General features: G+C 41.8%; 2 protein-coding genes across 9 annotated transcripts in view; both read left to right on the plus strand.

The window, feature by feature from the left end:
* TMEM71 (transmembrane protein 71) overlaps positions 1-20,684 on the plus strand; it is a 198,132-nt gene that overhangs the window by 18,388 nt on the left and 159,060 nt on the right. For 2 of the 4 annotated variants that reach the window (XM_081874742.1, XM_081874743.1), the window contains exons 3-8: positions 978-1,190; positions 2,878-3,041; positions 3,170-3,358; positions 5,155-5,230; positions 6,850-6,914; positions 7,671-8,745. In XM_081874742.1, coding sequence (XP_081730868.1) covers positions 978-1,190; positions 2,878-3,041; positions 3,170-3,358; positions 5,155-5,230; positions 6,850-6,914; positions 7,671-7,693 — 730 coding nt within the window. In that variant the 3' untranslated portion in view covers positions 7,694-8,745. Of the gene's footprint in view, positions 1-977; positions 1,191-2,877; positions 3,042-3,169; positions 3,359-5,154; positions 5,231-6,849; positions 6,915-7,670; positions 8,746-20,684 lie in introns of those variants that run through there. The other 2 variants (XR_014159589.1, XM_081874744.1) reach the window with 2 other exon arrangements.
* Positions 10,129-20,684, plus strand: part of DNAAF11 (dynein axonemal assembly factor 11) — a 37,361-nt gene continuing 26,805 nt past the window's right edge. For 3 of the 5 annotated variants that reach the window (XR_014159532.1, XM_081874438.1, XM_081874441.1), the window contains exons 1-6: positions 10,129-10,204; positions 13,735-13,902; positions 14,730-14,807; positions 18,328-18,500; positions 19,726-19,964; positions 20,408-20,596. Coding sequence is in view for 4 of the 5 variants with exons in the window: in XM_081874438.1 (XP_081730564.1) it covers positions 10,144-10,204; positions 13,735-13,902; positions 14,730-14,807; positions 18,328-18,500; positions 19,726-19,964; positions 20,408-20,596 (908 nt within the window). In the remaining variant the exon portion in view is untranslated. Of the gene's footprint in view, positions 10,205-10,855; positions 10,997-13,734; positions 13,903-14,729; positions 14,808-18,327; positions 18,501-19,725; positions 19,965-20,407; positions 20,597-20,684 lie in introns of those variants that run through there. The other 2 variants (XM_081874439.1, XM_081874440.1) reach the window with 2 other exon arrangements.

The raw sequence follows: 20,684 nt of genomic DNA on the forward strand, positions 1-20,684 counted from the left end.
TCAGCCTTCTTTATGGTCCAGCTCTCACTTCCATACATCGCTACTGGGAAAAGAATAGCTTTAACTATATGGACCTTTGTCGGCAAAGTGATGTCTCTGCTTTTTAAGATCTACCTAGCACCATGTAAAGATGTGGGAATTCACCCAAGTCTTGGATGTGGTAGGATGCCAGGTGGAATGCTTTTTGTGGCTGTGATTTACTTGCCTTGTTTTATGCTGTTATCTTTTATGTTGTGTGTATCTTACTGATACCTACTTCAAATTTGTCACTTGAAATGAAAGAGCAGGCCAGAAACATTTAAAATAAATAATAGCTGCTATGGGGCTGGGGTATTTCTAGGTGGGTTGGACAATGTAGAACAAGTTAGAGCCACTTGATTGCTTGAGGAAGCAGGGATGAATGGGTAGCTCCATGTCTAGTCTGTGTCAATTTTGCATGTGTTTATTCCTTCTATCCCATTTCTACATTAATACACCATTTTTTAAAACCTACATGAAAACCCATACTCATATTTTTAACATGGTTGTCTCACTTTTTGATATATTTTATCCAAAAATGCCCACTTTCATGCATTCTAGTACATTTTGAACCCATAACTATTTTGCTAAATTTTGGAAAAGCATGTAGGGTAATTTCGTTTGCCCTAGGCATTATAACCCCTTGGAAATATCATGTGTATGTTGGAATGTGATTATACATGCCTTAGCATAGATACCAGATAAAAACAAGGTCACTGGTCCATCCAGCTCAGAACTCTCCACATCAGAGGTAGGGAACCTGTGGCCCTCCAGATGTTGCTAAATGTTTATATAATTTCTATATAAATAACTATAAATCTGTTTGTTGTAAATGTTCCACAAGGCTTCTTGTTGCACTAACTGCAACCGACCATCAAACCTACCAGCTCAGGAACTTGCTGTCTTGTGGTCTTCTGCCAGATGTCTGAGTAACAAAATTTTTGCTATTATTGTCATAGATGCACAGATGCTTTCCTGGACCACGAGACGTCCTACGAATGTTGTTCCACCAACCCCTGCACAGGCTGTGTCTTGGCTTGTCGCCGGAGTCCTCGGCTTCTTACTAACGGCTACTACTTACTCACGGAGGACAGTTTTCTGTCTGATGAAGACGGCAACGTCACACTGAGTCTATCCCAAACAAGTGTTACCTATAAAGAGAAATTAGTTAGGTAAATGTGACCTCGTGTATAAGTTCTATTGGAGAAGCAAGTGCCTTCCACACATTCTGCAAAACCAATGTTACTGAGTCCTGTTCAGTTACTTTCATGCACCATCTCCCTGCTTATAGGAGGCCTTTTCAAAGGAATTAACTACTATATAAACCAGCCTATGAGTTCACTGTTATGGTTTGCTGCCTCTGGTAGCTTGTTGAGAATCTATATTCTTTACAAAAGTGCAGATTAGGAGTGGAGAACTTTTTTCAACCCGAGCAACTTTCACTCATAATTAGCCGTCTAGGGATCACATGCCAGTGGCAGAAGAGGCCAGAGGGAAAATTGAGTGGGGCCCACCCAGGGCAAGAGTGTGTGACTTTTACCATTGTACAACAAGCTACATTCCAGGCACACAAAAGTCAGAGGTCTCAACATACAGACATCTTGGATCCAGGCAAGAAAGAGATACAATCACAGCTCAGTGACAATTCAATACCTGTAAAACACTTGAGGAAGACCCAGAACAGGGGTTTTGGCTGAAGAGAAGTGGGAAACAAAGAGAGCACTGGAGGGCTGCATTTGGCCACCACATCTGAGGTTCTCCACCCATGGTGCAGATTCCCAAGAGATAAATGTTGGTTCTCTGCTCTGAATCATGTTGCTGTTGGTAACAATGAAAATTCACCATCAGTAGGACAGTGCTTTGCAAGGGCCATTAACAATAGAGACCTCTCTGCCATGGAGCTTACAACCTAAATTCTGGCAGGGAGGAATAATAATAGTAATAATAATAATTTATTATTTGTACCCCACCCATCTGGCTGGGTTTCCCCAGACACTCTGGGCGGCTTCCAACAAAGGTTAAAAATACATTAAAATGTCACACATTAAAAACATCCCTAAACAGGGCTGCCTTCAGATGTCTTCTAAATGTCAGGTAGTTGTTTATCTCTTTGACATCTGATGGGAGGGCGTTTCACAGGGCGGGGGGCCACCACCGAGAAGGCCCTCTGCCTGGTTCCCTGTAGCTTTGTTTCTCGCAGTGAGGGAACAGCCAGAAGGCCCTCGGCGCTGGACCTCAGTGTCCGGGCAGAACAATCGGGGTGGAGGCGCTCCTTCAGGTATACTGGACCAAGGCTGTTTAGGGCTTTAAAGGTCAGCACCAACACTTTGAATTGTGCTCGGATACATACTGGGTGCCAATATAGGACTTTCAGAACTGGTGTTATATGGTCTCAGCAGCCGCTACCAGTCACCAGTCTAGCTGCCACATTCTGGATTAATTGCAGTTTCCGGGTCTCCTTCAAAGGTAGCCCCACGTAGAGCGCATTGCAGTAGTCCAAGCGGGAGATAACCAGAGCATGCACCACTCTGGAGAGACAGTCCGCAGGCAGATAGGGTCTCAAACTGCGTACCAGATGGATCTGGTAGACAGCTGCCCTGGGTACAGAATTAAAAACAGGAAAGAAACAGGAAAGAAAGAAGGAAAGAAGGAAAGAAGGAAGGAAGGAAAGAAGGAAAGAAGGAAGGAAGGAAGGAAAGAAAGAAAGATGAGGGTAGCAGAAGAATTTGTGTAAAACTTAATTACATGTAAGTTAAGTACTTTGTTTCTGTTACAGATGAGAACTTAATGGGTTAAATGCTTCATAGGCATTTGTAGATCAGTTTTGTACTAATGTTCTGGTTTATTTTTTCGTGCCAGAATATTTCGGAGAAGAAAGAGAATCCGCCGATCCCTTGCTAGTTTGTTCAGTATTGGAGCCTCTAAATCATGGTTGAGCAGCACCACTATTGACTTACCTCACGTAGAGGATGCTTGGTTTGATGGAGACATGAAGGGGGACGCCAATGAATATTATGACACTGGTGAGCATTGACTTTGCTCATGAAAGCCAGCAGCTATTCTAATAGGTATTGTACTTAAAGGAAGACCTGTGACAAGGCGTAGAACATCTGTGCTTACGATATATGTTTTTCAATGGTTTTTTTTACAGGTGCCATTGATGCTGCTTTCAATTGCAAAGCCCAAAGGGCAGAGAGACACAGTCTGGTACAAAAGAAGCCCTCTTCTTCGAAAGATGCAACTTGGACAAAACCCAGAAAAGAGCAGCATTATTCACCTACTTGTATCTTTCCCCCAGCTGAAGAAGAGTACTTCTGTGAAAAATCTTTGGACTGTTCAAGTGAGTTAAACCCTTCTCTGTGTTACAGAGCTCTCTGTTTATGATATGCCTTTCCTTGTACAAACTATCCTGGGTTTTAAGATTGGCATGGGAGGTTCTGCCTGTCATGCCTTTGATGACTGCAGCTTGTGGGGCTGCCACATGAAACAGAACCTTCTCAGTGGTGGCACCTCAGCTGTGGAACTCTCTCCCAGTGGAGATCTGGTTGCCACATATGTTGGGCTCATTCTTGCAGACATTTGGTACATACTTGACATCTTGTTATCTGCTGCTTATTGCTGACCATCATGGTGTATTTTGTATTTGTGGTTTTAGAACTGGGATTTTAATTGTTTTTTATTTGTGGTTTTTATGAAGGTTGTCAGCCACAGTATGTTCTTTTGTGAGGAGCAGGATAGAAGGGATATAAATCCACAGCCCCACTTATGATAATTAAAAAGAAAGAAAAGAAGCAGAAGTTGCTAGGAAGATGCTCTTTAATTAAAAAAAAAAAAGCCCAAGAACATAATAACAGTAGCTAAGATGAATATATTGAATACACTCTGTAACATCTGTCATGTCGTATTTGGTGGGCTTAAAAAAAAATCAGGAGGATTAAATCAGCTTAATTATGGCCTAATTCTCCACTTACATTATTATGGATCCAGGAATGCCTGAGTTCTGCAATATGTAACCTCATTTATACAAATGCTTTGGTGCACTGTTCATTCCCTATCAGTCATTCTTTACCGAGGCCTTGCCTGTACTAGGTGTTTTGTGCTGGTCAAGGTGTGATCTAGTCCGGAACAGGTCTTCTGGATTAAAGCTAGCACAGCACTGGAAATTTCTCCTTCATTCTTTACAATCCTTCTTCATTGATTAATGAGAAAAAGGAGCATTAAAACATCACCAAAGGGGATATAACATTTTGGGGAAATGCTCACAGGCGAGATGCAGAGTTTTAGCTGCCCTTACCTTACTTTTGGGGACACGGGTGGCACTGTGGGTTAAACAACAGAGACGACTAGGACTTGCCGATCAGAAGGTTGGCGGTTCGAATCCCCGCAACGGGGTGAGCTCCCGTTGCTCAGTCCCTGCTCCTGCCAACCTAGCAGTTTGAAAGCACGTCAAAGTGCAAATAGATAAACAGGTACCGCTCTGGAGGGAAGGTATACGGCGTTTCCGTGCGCTGCTCTGGTTCGCCAGAAGCGGCTTAGTCATGCTGGCTACATGACCCAGAAGCTGTACGCCGGCTCCCTCGGCCAATAAAGCGAGATGAGCGCCGCAACCCCAGAGTCAGTCATGACTGGACCTAATGGTCAGGGGTCCCTTTACCTTTACCTTACTTTTGAGGTGGCCAAAAGTCTCTTCTTTCATTCTACAAATCATCTCACCAACAGCCAGTGCTCTGCAGCCTTTTTCAGGGGCCCATGCTACAGTTAAATTCCAGGGGAAACTCCTTGTGGAAAAACGGCATTAAGGGGTGGAAGGGAACATGGCTCAATGGCAGAGCACATGTATTCAAAGGATCCTAAGACTGTAGAGTTGGAAGGGATCCAGACGGTTACCTAGTCCAACCCCATGCAACACAGAAACCAGAGTTTTGGATGCAGAAGCTCCTAGGTTCAGTCTCCAGCATCTCCAGGCATCACGAGATAGGAAACACCTCTTGCCCAAGACCCTGGAAGGCCAGTCAGAGTAGACAGCACTAGGTGGAAAAATAACCTGACCTGTGGCTTCCTGTTATCGGGAAGGTAACATTCTTGCAATAACTGTTTTTCTTTCTCTCTCTCTCTCTCTGTGTGTGTTCTAAATAGAGCCTTTTACAGAAAGGCACGACCTCTGCCCAGTTATCGCGCTCTCCATGTGTTTGATCATTTCCCTCTGCGTAAGGTAAATCTGAATGTCTTTTTATATATAGCAGCACTTTCATCTATAATGCATTCAAAGAGTTTTTCAAAGAAGCTATATAAACGGTACTTCGGCAAATCATGTGACCAGACATGGGAGCTCAAGGGTCCTTTGGATTAACAGCAGCCTCTTGGTTCTGTTGAATGGCTTCAAAATCAGTTTGTGAAATGATACCATAGTGTGTTGCTCTAGTTTAGGTTGAACTTTTTTTTAAAAAAAAATCAAATACTAATGAGTGGCATATCCAGATGACCACTCACTTCCTATTTAGCCATTTAACAGAAAACTGATCTCCAAGGAGAGCCAAATGAAAGCCATTTTGATGCTCACTTGCAAACTAGTGACCAGGGTGAATTTCTGGGAGAGATTTGGAGAATGCCAAGCTGGTTGTTATCTTGGCTCCGGATGTGAAAAGCCACCAGCTTAGCCCGACCTTGTTGACAGGCTCTTGAGTTCATGGCCTGAGGATGAATGAAACACATAGCTGTCATTGCTCTGCAGATCTCTCTGCCTGATTTAATATTAAGATGATGTGACTTTGACATAGAAGGGAAATGAATTAATTATATTTGCATTGATTATTGACTATTCCTGCTTTCCTGCTTTGAGCCTTTTGATCCATCCTGTTTTATTAATATTCAATTTTATTTATATTTTTATTAATATTCAATAAATATGCTTATAATAAAAGACTAAAATAAGGAGAGGTCTGTGGTGGGAATATAGTGGGAGGACACTGTCTTTTTGAGTGGGTTTGCACTTAAGTGAATTAGATGAAACTGGAAGAGGCCTCCGGGTAGGGAGAGGACTCAGCCGTAGAGAAACTGTGGCTTCCTTTAACAGAGACTCCTCATTCTGTAAGCACTTCATAAACTTTACCTTATGTATAGGGACATCCTGGATTCTGAAAGTTATTAATGTAAGGACAACACACTAGGGAATTGCTATCTCTCGGGTAGGACATCTCTGCCTCTGACAATGTGCAAGCCTTTGTGGGGCATCTCAAATTGGATTGTTGTCATATACAGTAAGCCCACAACTTACGCAAAGATTGCATTCTGGGGGATCACACCTAAGGGCAAAATTGTGTATAGTCAAAACACATTGTGTGCAATAGCAGGTAGGAGTGATAAAGTCTTTTTTCCTGGGACACCTGCCCCCATTCCCCCTTTTTAATTTTTCTATATTTTTTTGCCAAGTGATTAAAGCTGAATATGCACAAGTTAAATGCACATAAGTTGCAGGCTTAGTGTAATACCAAAGTAAATGGTGGTGTGAATAAGGTGGGCTTGCAGGGTCCCATGGTCAAATCCAAGTAGGGTTTGAGGTCAAAACTGTTTTGAATGTCAAGAAAAGCATATGGAGAATTCATCTGAATTTGGGCACAGTTCCTTACCCCACAAACAGTCCCCATACAATCTTACTTTAATTTATAGTCCATTCTAATTCAATTGCACTGTGGCTTAAATTTGAATTTTAGCAATGTTGTGCATTTTTTAAATGATTTGCAAACTGCTTAGAAGCTGCCTGGGCATTTAACCAGAATATAAACAAATAAATAATGCTTAATATGTGATTTATGTTGATTCTTGTCGTTTCAGATTCTTTCTGGGAGGACTGTTTACAACTCTGCTGAGCTTCTTGCTGTTGATCATCCTTTTAATTTGTAAGCAAAAAATAAATGTTTATCCTTGCTACATGCCAGGTGATTCCTACATTGCAGGGGGTTGGACTAGATGACCCTTGGGGTCCCTTCCAACCCTACAATTCTATGATTTGTGGGATTGAGGCTTCACCCACTTTAAAGCCAAGCTTTAAAGCTCTGTGCCTGAGTGGTTTTCTTTTTGTCCAGGCGCATTCCCCGGGAAAACCCCCATTTTCCTGCTGAATTGGAGCAAATGGCAAAGGGCTGCCCCATGGATTGTCATTTGCCATTCAGTGGTAAAATGTGGGTTTTCCCAGGGAAAGCGCTGGGACAACAAACAAACCGCTTGGGTATGGAGCTTTGAAGCGCAGACCCACACCTGGAAAGTGTGGCACAAAAGTCTGCATGAGTCCTGACTGGAGGTACCTAATTCTTCTGAAAACAAGTGTGTGCTGTGCCCATTAAGCAATCATCATAATCATCTATATTTTATTTTTAATAAAACACCAAAAGAATAGGTTTATGAACTTATTTTGCAGTGCTATTTCATACCTATTTCACTGCTAATTTGGACTTCATAATAATTTCTTAACCAAGATATAAAACTTCTCTAATCAAATTTACCAAGATGTTTATTTCCATCAACTTACAGACTGCTGCATGACTAGGAATCAACATGCCTAAATGATTGTGCCTTAAGTTATACTGACAAATGTGAGAATGTTAGATGGTTTTCAGCTGTGTAATACTTGTCATTCTTTCCCCTTCTTCTATCAGGTTCACTGGCACTTTTGTACTAGTCCCTTCATGGGACCACCTGTCAGTTCATGTGATCTGCGGAGAATAATCATCCTTTCCCTTCAGAATCTTGTTTGTTTCCACATTCTTCTGGAATCCTTGCCTAGCTACCTGTAGGAACATCTGCAATGGTTTTGTTTTGTTTTGTTTTAAACCATGTGCCTTCAAGCTACACCAGGGACACAGATGAAAAAGAATTTTGAGGAATGAGGAGTCTGACAGCATCTCACAATTTTCAGGATTTAGGAACTGGTAAAAACCCAAGCTGGGCCAGGACATTGGGTTGGCAATCAAGGTAAAGGGCCCCTGGATGGTTAAGTCCAATCAAAGGCAACTATGGGGTGCGGCACTCATCTCACTTTCCTTGGCAGTTATAACACACGAGCCAATATGCTGATCAAACTGCTAATCCCAGAAAGGATAGAGTGCTAGCAAACTAGCCTCATCCTATAGCTATGTGTGCATTGCATGGGAAAGACAGTCAGTGGGAGGCAAATGACCCTTAAGAAATGCTTGCCCACTATTTCTGATGTTCTTGTTGGAGAACCCAGAGAGGCTTCCCTACACAACACAGTTTGAAAACTGCTGCCCTCCCTTAATCCAGTGCGGGACTGTTTGTTCACTTTGTTTGCCAGTTTATCAGTAGACAGGATACGTCCAAACTGATTTTATAAAAGGTTGATGTTTGATGACCTGCATCCAGCTTTCCAAACTGGGTTGGGAGTGGATATGGGGAAACTTAAGTTCAGACTTCCCACTCAGGTCTGGAGGGCCTAGACGTACCATTGTCTCTCTCAGAATATGCCTAGCTTACAGGGCTGTTGTGAGGATAAAGCACCACTCTGAGTTACTTGGAGGAAAGGCAGGCTGTAAATAACTCAGTAAATTTGAATAAATAATGTCTTGCATTCAGTCCAGCTGTGTCACTCTGATTCCCTGCACTATAAATTTCTTGGTCAAGAAAAGTTCAGGATTTTTGTATCATTTGTGCACCTTTCTTACTTGTAATACTGTATAAACTACAATAAGAGCAAATCGCCACATTTTAGTGATACTTATCGTCAAGGCACCTAATCCTGAAACCTATACTGTACTTGTATTTGAACACATATTTTACAATAAAGTTTTTGATGCACATTAGTGCAATTATCATTATTTTTATGTTGCAGATACACTTGTTATTTTGAAATCTGAAGAAATTGCTTGGTTCCAAGTTTGTGGGGCAATGCAGAGCACTACACATTCAACTTGGTGTGCAAAATTGTGGCAGGCAAGAAGGTTGCATATGCAACCATCTACCTGTCCATCTGCTTTCCCCCATCTTCCATCATCCTATTACTCGTCTGCAGTGGGACCATAGCTCAGAGGCAGAACGCATCCTTTGAGCCCCCAGGTTTGATCCTTGGCAAACACCAGTCCAAAAGCAGTCCCAGGGAGTAAGCGCTAGGAAGGTATCCCTGCAAAAGACCATGAGGAAGTGCTCCCTGCCAGACAGATGCTAGTGACTAGTGCACTGTATTTTTGTACTTCCAGTGCTTCCGGGCTGCGACGCTTTATGGTTTACATTTTTGGTTCTTTGTATTCTTTGTGTTATGCTTGCACTTTTTGTTTTGTTCACACACACACACGCAGAAAGCATTGTAGAAGTTAGACCGATTCTCTATAAAGTGCACCTTGAGCCAACCAGATGGTGCAATTTTACAGCTGAGTTTGTTGTCTTTCCTGCATGTGAACCCAAAGGCGCTAAGCCCTTCCCTCTCTGCCACAACTGCCCCTTAATAAAGGTATGCTGCTTCTGCACCTGGAGGTTCCATTTAGCTGCCATGGCCAATAAGTCATAAAAGTCCCGAGGGTCAGTCCAATCTCAGGAAGATTTTAAAGCTGTGACTATGAGCAGTGAGTTCCATAGGTTTAATTAAGTCCACAAGTTCCATGTACAGTGGTACCTCAGGTTAAGAACTTAATTCGTTCCGGAGGTCTGTTCTTAACCTGAAATGTTCTTAACCTGAAGCACCACTTTAGCTAATGGGGCCTCCAGCTGCTGCTGCACCGCTGGAGCACGATTTCTGTTCTCAACCTGAAGCAAAGTTCTTAACCCGAGGTACTACTTCCGGGTTAGCGGAGTCTGTAACCTGAAGCGTCTGTAACCCAAGGTACCACTGTATGGATGAAGAGCAACCTAGAAATTGAATAATAAAATAATATAAAATCGCACAGATTCAGGCCCCAGCGAAAATGTTCCTCTTCAACCAGGCCTCCTGTTGATCAACATCCTGTCCTTTTAAGTGTGTGTGTGTTACTGGCTTGTTTTGTATTTATTTGTTTTGTGTTTTGTGTTTTGCATTTTCATGCTGTGAAATTCCTCTTTAAGATCTTTGGGTGAAGGAGTGGTATACAAATTTGACAAACAACACTACTTCCCTTTTAAAGCCACAGTGGGGCGTTGTTTAGCATGCCTCCCAACTCAAGCGAAGCCACTTTCGAGATTAAAATGCTTATTTCGCAAAGCACAGGTGAGCCCGTGGCTTGATCCACGCCGCATTCGTGTTGCTCTATAATGTTGGCGTTATCTTTTTCTTTTTTCTATTTTATATTCTGTAACTTTTTTTCTTTTTTTTTTGTTTTCGTACTTCTGTAATTCTGTTTTTTATCTTTATCCTTTTTCTTTTGACATTTACTTTGTAATTCTACTTATTGTTCTAAAACATATACATATATATATATATATATATATACATATATACATATATACATATATATATATACATATATATATATATATATATATATATATATAAAAATAAAATATGTTGGCATTATCCATTGTTTTTTAAGCCGCTTTGAGATTCATGAATGAATCTGCTGTCCTACACTTCCGGCACAAAACCGAACTGCCTCCCCACTTTCTAACCCCTTCCCCAAGTCCAGATAGCGAGCCCGGGGCTGGCTAGGCATTTCGTTGGCCTACAATGCACCCCCCCCCTCGCCCCTGTCGGCTTGTCTGTGCATTCGCGTTGCTGGGAGCCAGCTCTGGCGCCTTAGAATACAAGCGTGGGCAAACCCCCCCCCGCGAGAAAAGCCACTCGGCGTCCTCCGGTTCGGTGCCGGAATTGTACGGAGAGAGTTCCACTTGCCCGCCCCCTAAGCCCTTACCTCTTTAGCCGCCGCGAGGAAAGAGGAACGTAATACGAACCGCCGGGTAGGCCCCGCCTCCTGCGCTCGGTTGCCATGGCGACGGCGTCGGCCGTGAGGAGGAGGCCGCCGCCGAAGCAAAGCGAAGGCCCAGTCAGTGACCATGGGGCGCAGTGAGTCCCGCTTTCCTCGCGTCTTCGCCGGCGGGGTGGGGGGTGGGGAGGGGGTGCGAACCGCTCGGCGCCGAGCCTGAGGGAAAAATGGGGCGGAGGGTGTGTGTTTTTTTGGGGGGGGGGAAGGGAGAAACCCCGGAACCGGTTTTCCCTGAGAGAACAGCAGGGGGCCTCGCGGTGCCTTCAGAGCAGGACCCCGCCGTGCATTTAGAACGCGGCCAACCGTCGTTTGTAACGGTTGCTCAAAGCACGTGACCCTGCCCCTGCCCCGCGCGCAAAGCCTCCTGGGAAATGCAGTTCCCACGCCCTTTCCTCGCACCCCCTGCGCCTCGTGGCTTCAGGTGTTTGCTGCCACCTCCCGCCTGTCTCTGGAGCATGCGCAGAGGGCAGGGAGCGTTCTTTCTCCCCACACCGTAACTAAACAGCTGCATAACCTTTAGAAGACATCTGAAGGCAGTCCTATATAGGGAAGTTTCTTCTAATGTGTCGTGTTAGCTGGGCGGGGCCCTATTATTATTATTATTATTATTATTATTATTATTATTATTATTATTTCCCAGAGTGCCTGGGGCAACCCAGTCAGATGGATGTGGCCCTATTATTATTATTATTATTATTATTATTTCCCAGAGTGCCTGGGGCAACCCAGTCAGATGGATGTGGCCCTATTATTATTATTATTATTATTTCCCAGAGTGTCTGGGGCTACCCAGTCAGATGGTCGGGGCCCTATTATTATTATTATTATTATTATTATTATTATTATTATTATTCAGGGCTGGATTTAGGTTCGATGAGGCCCTAAGCTACTGAAGGTAATGGGGCCCTTTATATGTCCAGCTGTCCTTTGTCAACAACAAATTGTCACTGTTTTTTATGTTGAATATATGCTATATATGCTTTCACCCCTTGCTTTTTCCTGTAAGACCTATTGCAGTCGTTAAGAGTCGTCAACAGGCTCATCACAGCTATCTGCCAATCACCCATTCCCACCACCCTTCTGAGTAATACCCCTCCCCACCTTCTCACTATATAGAAGGGTCTGGAAACAACTGTTTCAGTGTATCTGAAGAAGTGTGCATGCACACGAAAGCTCATACCAAGAACTGACTTAGTTGGTCTTTAAGGTGCTACTGGAAGGAATTTGTTTTGTTTTGACTATGGCAGACCAACACGGCTACCTATCTGTAACTGGAAATATGCTATATGGTAATTTATGGACCTAATAGGTATCTAAAGCCATTTGCTCATAACAAAATATGAATTTTATCAACGTAATTGTTGAACTGAAATACAATTAGGGAGAGGTATATTAATAGTGAAATAATTGTTAAAATAATTTTATTTTATTTGTATTTTATCTTATATTTTGGAAATGTGCATCCAGTTGTTGTTTTTCCTTTAATTTGTGGGGGGTCCCCAAGAGAGTGGAGCCCTAAGCTATAGCTTGTTTAGCTTATATGTAAATCTGGAACAATATTATTGAGGAGACATTTCCTCCCAAGCCAGGAGCATGTGCAGAGAGTGCTTCTCAAGCCAAGGGGGAATGACTTTGAAGCCAGTGGGCCTGAGCACGTGCTCCTGTACAGGGAGCACGTGGAAAGGGGATGCTGAATAAGCTAAGAGGCAAGGGCACCTGCAGGAAGCGTTTTCCAGCCTGCGGAAGGGGAGCTCATCTCTGTGCATATGCAAAGGGCGTTCCTGGTTCTGACGGCCCAAAAACATGTGCAGAAGGGATTTCCAAGTCAAGAGCATGTGCAGAGGCAAGGGGGCAGCGGTGGTGGTGGTGGGGATAGCTGCCCCCCCATCAAGTAAATAAATAAAAATACTTAACTAAAAGTAGAAATTGTAGAAAGGTTTAGACATATTTTTTCTGAGCACTTCGGATCAATAGAAAGTAATTTAAAACTACTGAGTGCTCACAATGTGCTCCCCTCCTCTATCCCTCTTTCATAGTGAATAGACTACAAACTTAAGTAAGTTTAAACGCTTTACTTACGGTAACCAGAGGTCTCATTCATGCATTGTTCAGCGCTACAGCAAAAACAACACAGGTAAAGACTTCTGCAGTACAAATTGCAACAGTTAGTTTCAAACATGGAGTCTGGCACTCAGGAGCCCCAGTCTCATGCGCCTGGTCACTTATGTGGTTCAAAAAGAAGAGAAAAGAGAGCAAAAGGAATAGGAAACAAGCCATATTTCCTCCCTCCCCCAAAATGCGGGAGCATGACCTAGCTGAGCCTTCTCTAGAAATTTACAGCTCTATGGTCTTTATTTACTAACTAGCATAGACATGCATTGTTAGGTTTAATTGCAAAATCTCCCACAAAAACAGCATTGGAGTGCATTCTTTATGAGATCAGTTCTGCACATCATTTAACCAAGCTGATGTTGTTGTTTTTTCCTGTGATGAGATTAATTTCCCCACAAAACACATATTTTATACACCACAGAAGGTCTCAGGTTCACTCCCCAGCATCTTCAGGTAGGACTAGGAAAGAGTCCTGTCTGAGACTCTGGAGAACTGCTGCCAGTCAGTGTCAACATTAATGAGCTGGATGGACCAATGGGCAGCTTCTATTTTTCTATGCTATTGCAAGAAATATTGCCTTAGAAAGTATCAAATACAGAAGTGAGAATATAAAACCCACTTCTGGTTTTGATCTTTCTAAAGCAATGAATGTGGCCTTACTTTATGGAAGGAATTGCTTCTGTATTTACTATGATATTTCTTTCAGTCACAGAAGAGCTGGTTAGACAAAGGGCAGAACATAACAACTGTGAAATCTTTTCCTTGGAAGAAATTTCCTTACACCAGCAGAATATAGAGAAAATAGAACATCTTGACAAATGGTGCCGGGATTTGAAAATTCTGTATCTTCAAAATAATCTGATCCCCAGAATTGGTGAGTAAACTCAGTGATGTGTTAATTCTTCTGACAGCTGAAAATGGTCTAAGATGATATTGGGAGGGGGAAAGTTTTAAAAGGGATAAGCTGTTCAAGGCCCATAACGTTTTAAGAAGAGAAAACAGCTTTCAAAAACTCCTTTCTGTTTTGTCCTATACAAATAGTTCACAAGCTATAACCAGGAAGTTGTTCATTAATTTACCTTTCTGCTTCCTCTGAAACTTACAAATGCGGTGAGTAAATTGTGTATAGGATCACTCCCTTAAACTCAAGAAGCTGGTGTAAAGCAAGCTGTCATTTTAAGCCAGCATAGAGTGATGCCAGATCCAAAGCTCCTTCGGGAGCAAGCCTTCTGCCTGCTGAGCTGGTTCAAGCCTATCAAAAAAGAAAACAAGCCTTTAAAATAGCTTGTCTTACACTTCCATTTTTTGCCAGGTCATATGAGCATCCTGCTTAAATCTGTGCTGCCTGTTCCTGCTCCCAGAATCCTGCTTTTGGGGGACAGAGATCCAATCTCATTCTTAGCAGAGCCACTGTCATCTCAATTCCCCTTCCATTTGAACTGAATTCATTCACTAGTATTCTAATTTTTCTGAATGAAATGGTAATGCTTTGATTCATCCCCTTAAAAATATAGAGAGACGTGCAGAAATGAAATGAATAATAATAGTAATAATAACACGGTGGTCTTTTGGCTTCTTGAAGACTTTTTTTTTGGTCTGTTTTAATTTCTATTCGGTTGCTAATTTAAAAACTATTACTGTATCTTCTTCATTAAGCCTAACCTTGCAGATTGACGTGATCCGTAATAAATTCTGTTTCAGAAAACGTTAGCAAACTGAAGAAGCTTGAATATTTAAATTTGGCTTTAAACAACATTGAAAAAATTGAGAATTTGGAAGGTAAGATCTTTGCCTTACAAAAAAAAAAAATGTAAGTCATGCTTGTTAATATGGAAAAGGATTCATCTTTTTATGATAAATGGTACTGCTGAAACCCTGCTGGATTCTGGGCACACATGGATTTTCTGTTTCTCAGAAGCAGACATTTATTAACTTGTCTAGGTTCAAGTTATTGAACCTGTCAACAGAAGGAATATCAAGCAGAGATGTTTGCATTCAGCAAGTGGAACAAACTTTATCCAGCTTGAGACACCTCCTTGAATTGATAGGTGATGCTCAATATAAGTACTTCCATGCCAGGCTTATTCATTAGTCTGGGTGAGAAAGAGACCTGCTCTCACTTTAGTTTTGTCTGCAGGGGATCCTTTCCCAACAGTCTGTGACATCAAAACATTGTACGTGATCTTCACACATTAGGTTCTCCAGCCCACAGAATTTTGTTGATACGTTGTTTGAGTGAGTTGGCACAACACTAGATTGAAACTTGGAGTACAGTGGAACCTCGTGTTATGGACAGGATGCGTTCTGGAGGCCTGGCCATAACATGGAACTGACGCAAGCTGAAGTGCCGTGTCTGCACATGTGCGAAACCCCGAAGTAACCCGTTCTGGTACTTCCGGGTTGCCGTGGGACACAACATGAAAACATGTAACCTGAAGCGGACGCAACATGAGGTATGACTGTATTGTGTTTAAATAGTCATGGCAATATATTTTGAGTGATTGCCCAGTTCTCCAGTGCGGCAGTTGGACTGCTGAACTATGCAAGCTAGCCAAAAGGTAGCTGTGCAATCGGACTGGTTAATCAAATATCTTCTGTAAGGCTGTGCATTTAAATGGTGGTAAGATTATTTTAGAGCCATTATATTCTAGTATGCCTGCCTCAGCCTCATCTCTAGAAATGGATTCTTGGCTATGCTGTTTCTAGAATTCTTAGGGGTAGGGGGATGACTTGATTTTGAGAACAAAATGTGAGCTTCTAACATTTCAAGCATGTCACTGTTTCTTTCCCACAAAAAGCAGGAAGCTCCAGGGGGAGACTTTTATTGTGAGGAGAAAATGCTGGAGACCTGGTTTTTTTGTTTATATAATGTGCAGGTTGGGCAGATGGAAAGCAGGTTGCACGCAAGCAGAAAGGAACATAGCTTAGTTTCACCCTTGGAATCTCTGCTTTATGTCTGAAATCTCGGAGAGCTACTGTCAGCTAGAGTAGATGCTGCTGGCTCAGTGATGTCCTGACTATACCAGGTGGCAATAGAGTCAAGGCCAGCCAGCCATGGGTAGATCCAAGTGAGCAGCTTGCTCCAACAAAGGCTGGAGGTAAACAGGCTTTTATGAGTACTTTCCTCCACTCTGCCCTTTCCAGGCTCTAGTCTTCCTTTGGCCTGAAGACTGTGGATCTTAGAGGGTTGTCTCCTTGGCTTGAAGACAAGTGCCTTGCATTCTTTCTGTGAACTCCCACCTGGCTTGCAGACACAGCATTGCAGGAGGGACTACATTCCTCCACCGAGTCAGGCTCAGAGGAAGGCATCTGTGAGTTTCCTGACTCAGGCTCTACAAGTTCTCGACCACCAGCGTAAGGTTCCATGGGCTCCAAATCATCAGCCTTGAGAACCAGGTCCAATTCCCCAGCTGGCCATGCAGCAGCCCTAGACTTGGCCAGCTCTTCTGACTCTGACTCTGAGCTGGAGGCTGTGGCCATGAAAAATGAACCAATGATCTGGCTCAATATCAGCTTCATATGTTAATCTGATTGTGTAGGAGGGCAGCCATTTGAAAACTATAGCACCTTTAGTAGTCGTGTAGAAGAGGGGACTTCAGCAGGTGCTGCTTGCATGATGTGCTTCAGGGCTGAAATCCACTTTTCTATACACTTATTAAAGGTTCAGGAGCCCTGTCCACCTTTTCATCTTGTTATCCCATCTTTCAGCAGAGTAAATCAAATAATGTAGACATTTTTGGGAGCAAGTTCCACTGAAAACTATGGAGTTTACTTCTCAGTAGACCTGTGTAAGATTGCAGTATGAGGCTCTGTTCTAGATCCATTTGCCTAAAATTAAGTCTGACTGAGCTTAGGGGGAGTCACTTCTGAATGTTAGTTACATTCTTCACAGCGCAAGCCAGTTATGAAAGAATGTGGAAAAATCACAGACCAATTTAGCAACCAATTGCAGGAGAAACATTCAGTGTACAAGGCAGAAACATATTACTGTAGCTAGAGTCTCTTTAAAAATGGAAACTGATAACAGCCCAAATGAATGCTAAGATTAATCAGAATATAAATGAAGTTCCCGGTATATTGTTGCATATAACTCTGGAGAACTACTGTTTCTCCCTTCTGATTTCATCCTGCTTTTCTGTGAGACAACTGTATCGACGAAAAAATTTCCACCTTGGAAGCTCAGAGTTGCAAAATTAACCCTCTAATCATCTGGGTCACATAAAACTATAAATCTTAGACGTGTTATATATAATCTGATCGAATTTTTCCATTTTTTGAACTGGGGTCTCCACCCCAGGCTAAGCACCTCTAATAGATTATATCCTATAAGAACATGCCTACGATCAAAGGAAAGCAAAAGATCCTAGTGACCACATGTAGAGAACAGGAGGGAGCAAATGGTCTAAATACAGGAAACAGGTGCAAGACAGAAATGATAGCAATTACAGTTCTGTATTATTCCCTCTGTGCTACAGGAGTGTTAAGGCTAAGATTTCTTGTATGCTGGCTGGGCAAAGCAGCAGTCCAGCAAAGGGGCAATGTTTCAGGGCAAGGTTGCTAAAACAATTTAAATAATCCTGCTGTATATGATCCGAAAAGGTATCAGCTATAAATGGGATTACCAAATAGCAAGTCAGTAGAGACACATTAATTGTTCTGTTTATTTAGGGCTACAGATGTGTTCTTGTTAAGGCTATTAAGATGGATAAATAAATAAAGATAAAATAACGTACTTCTTCACACAGTACTTAGTTAAACTGTGGAACTTGCTCCCTCATGAGCCAGTGATCGCCACCAACTTAGATTGCTTTAAAAGAGGATTAGACAAATTCATGTAGGCTGTTAGTAATGATGCTTGTGCTTCACCTCCACAGTTGGAGGCAGCAATGCTATCTGAATACCAGCTGCTGGAAAGCTCAGGAAGAGAGGGTGCTGTTGTGCTCGAATCCTGCTCATTTCCCACAGGCATTTGGTTGGCCACTGTGAGAACAGGATGCTGGACTAGATAGGTCAGAAGCAAACTCTGCACGTAGTTCTCAATTTTTACACATATCAAATGAACATCATCTTTAATTGACTCTTCTGTTTTACAAGAAGTCTGAGTTAAAAACAAGCACACTTTCCTAATTTTTAAGATGTCAGTTGTCTTCTTAGAATCTGACTTTTGTGTTTATGAAATGAAAGGCAAGCAAGAGCTGTGTCCCATGATGACTCGGAGGTGAGAGGGTGTGCTTATTAAATGCAGAGTTAATAATGATTTCTTTTTTTAAAAAAACACCCTCTCATATTTGCCAAATAGGCTGTGAAGAATTGCAGAAGCTGGATTTGACAGCTAATTTCGTTGGAGAATTGTCCAGTGTTAAGACCCTGAAAAACAACATACACCTTAAAGAGCTCTTCCTTACCGGAAACCCCTGCACTGATTTTGAAGGTTATAGGCAGTTTGTCGTTGCTACCCTTCATCAACTCAAAGTACGTCTCATGTAAAATATTAACTGCAAGCACCTTTGTGTCAAGGGCCAGGTTAATCCAACACACTAAAGCAAAATATAGATTAGAGATGTAGCATTAATTTGGTTCATTTGTTTTACCAGTTGAACTCAGTAGGGCTTAGACACGAATTAATTAATTCAAAGTCTTTATACTCTGCCCTTCCTCCAGATTAGAGCACAGTGTGGCTGATAATACAACAGGCAGTATAAACAGTAATATAAAACAAAGCAAAACCATATATCCACTGTAAAAACAGCAGCACTAAGCCTCCACTCTAACCAGTATCCATCACTATCAGGTTCCAAAGGCTGGGGCAAATAATTATGTTTTGACCTGTTTTCTAAAAAGAGCTAATGGGGAGAGTTGTCGTATAGGTTTGCATAGTATAGGTCTGAACTGTTAATCAACTAAAAACATGCATTTGATTCATTGGACAGGATATAATTCCTTAATTATTTTTAATACATGTGCTTATAAGTATGTATATTGCCAGTACCATCCTAAAAGAGGAACATAGGATGGATTTCCTTCTCTAAGATGATACTTCTTCCAACACATGGATACATGATCTAAAAATAAAGGAAGTATGTTAAAAACTATTGTTTTTAACCAGAGGCAAATTTTACATATTTTAATCTTTTCACCTGATATTTACTAGGCAAGATGAAAAGAAGGAATTGGTAAAAGTCAGGTTTATGACCACTGACTGACATGCTTTTGATTTTTCCTGGAGCAAAACATAGCTGTATGTATGCCAGTCTTGTTAATAGTTTGTAACAACTAGTTCACATGTAATTACATTTTAGACTCTTGTCTAAAACTTCTACTTCCTTCATGAAGCTGAAAATGATTTGCGTAAAGTAGCTTTAAGAAACATATACAGTGTGGCATCAAGTAACCACCACAATGACCCAGTTCAGGTATAACAGGAAATCATACTTTGCCGTGACATGAAAGAGCCACAATAAGCCACTTTGGGTGTACAACTCTGGAAGAGTTTGCAATAAGCCGATGTGATCCTTGGCCTGAAGAAGGTTAGTCACCTGTAGTCACCTATAGTTTGCTGAGGTCAAGCATCATGGAGAAACAGTGGGTAGTTTTTATTTCAGTTGTATACTAAAATGGATTTAATAAAAATGATTAAATGGAGGATGGATTTCTTTGGTGTTTGTATTGAGCTTTTATTTTGCTCCCTCCCTTTGAGTTTTTGGATTCTAAAGAGATAGGACGTTCAGAGAGGATTCAGGCTTTACAGAGCTACCCTGAGGTAGCAAAACAAATCCAAGAGCAGGAGAAGGCCTACCTGATTAAAAGAAGACAAGAAAAAGAAGAGGCACAGAGAAGGATACAAGAAAAGCAGGAGAAGAAGAAGAAAAATGAGAATCAAAAGAAATATAATCCAGGATATGATGGACGGTGGTACACAGACATCAATAACAGCATGTATGTGTTTTTATTAACCTATTTTATATCTTTCTCTTGATACAGATTTTTTTTCTGCCCTGGAAAGACGTATGTATAGCATAATGGTAGGCTATCATACATCTCTTTAGGTCACACAGGGCTCTCATGTGCTGAGAATCTCCATCAGTATCTGCCCTGCCATCTGAAGCAAAATGGGTGTAACCTGGAGAAATGGCCTTCTCTGTGGTGGCACCATAATTATGGAATTACTTCCTCTATGAGACTTGCCTAGCATCCACATTGCTAAACTTTAAGCGCCTGGTGAAAACATTTTTATTCCCAGGTTTTTACATTTTTAGCTGCCACTTTCAATCATATTTTATTACAATGTAATGCATGCCAGAAATATTATTGAAAAGCGGGGTATGGTTTAAAATTAATAAAGTTTCAAAGATACTTTGTGCGCTTGTTGCTTTTTTCAGCCCATATTCTGTAAGAGAGAAAGAGAACCAGCAGAAGGCTGAAGAAGGAAATGAATACCGTGATTTAGTGATAAAGGAAGATGACGAAGAAGAGAGAGCCTTTTGGGAGGAACCTGTGCCTCATACTCCAGAGGCTAGGTTAGAAGCTCACAGATATATTGAAGAAAAAAATAAGGCAAAAGAAAACAGGTATAATTCTAATGCACTTTTGCCATGTTTGCACTGATTTTCACTTATCCACAATGCCAAATATTGTTAATCTTTGCCCCTTCTATCT

This window comes from Podarcis erhardii (assembly GCF_964252035.2).
Source record: "Podarcis erhardii genome assembly, chromosome: 8".
Lineage (NCBI taxonomy): Eukaryota > Metazoa > Chordata > Lepidosauria > Squamata > Lacertidae > Podarcis > Podarcis erhardii.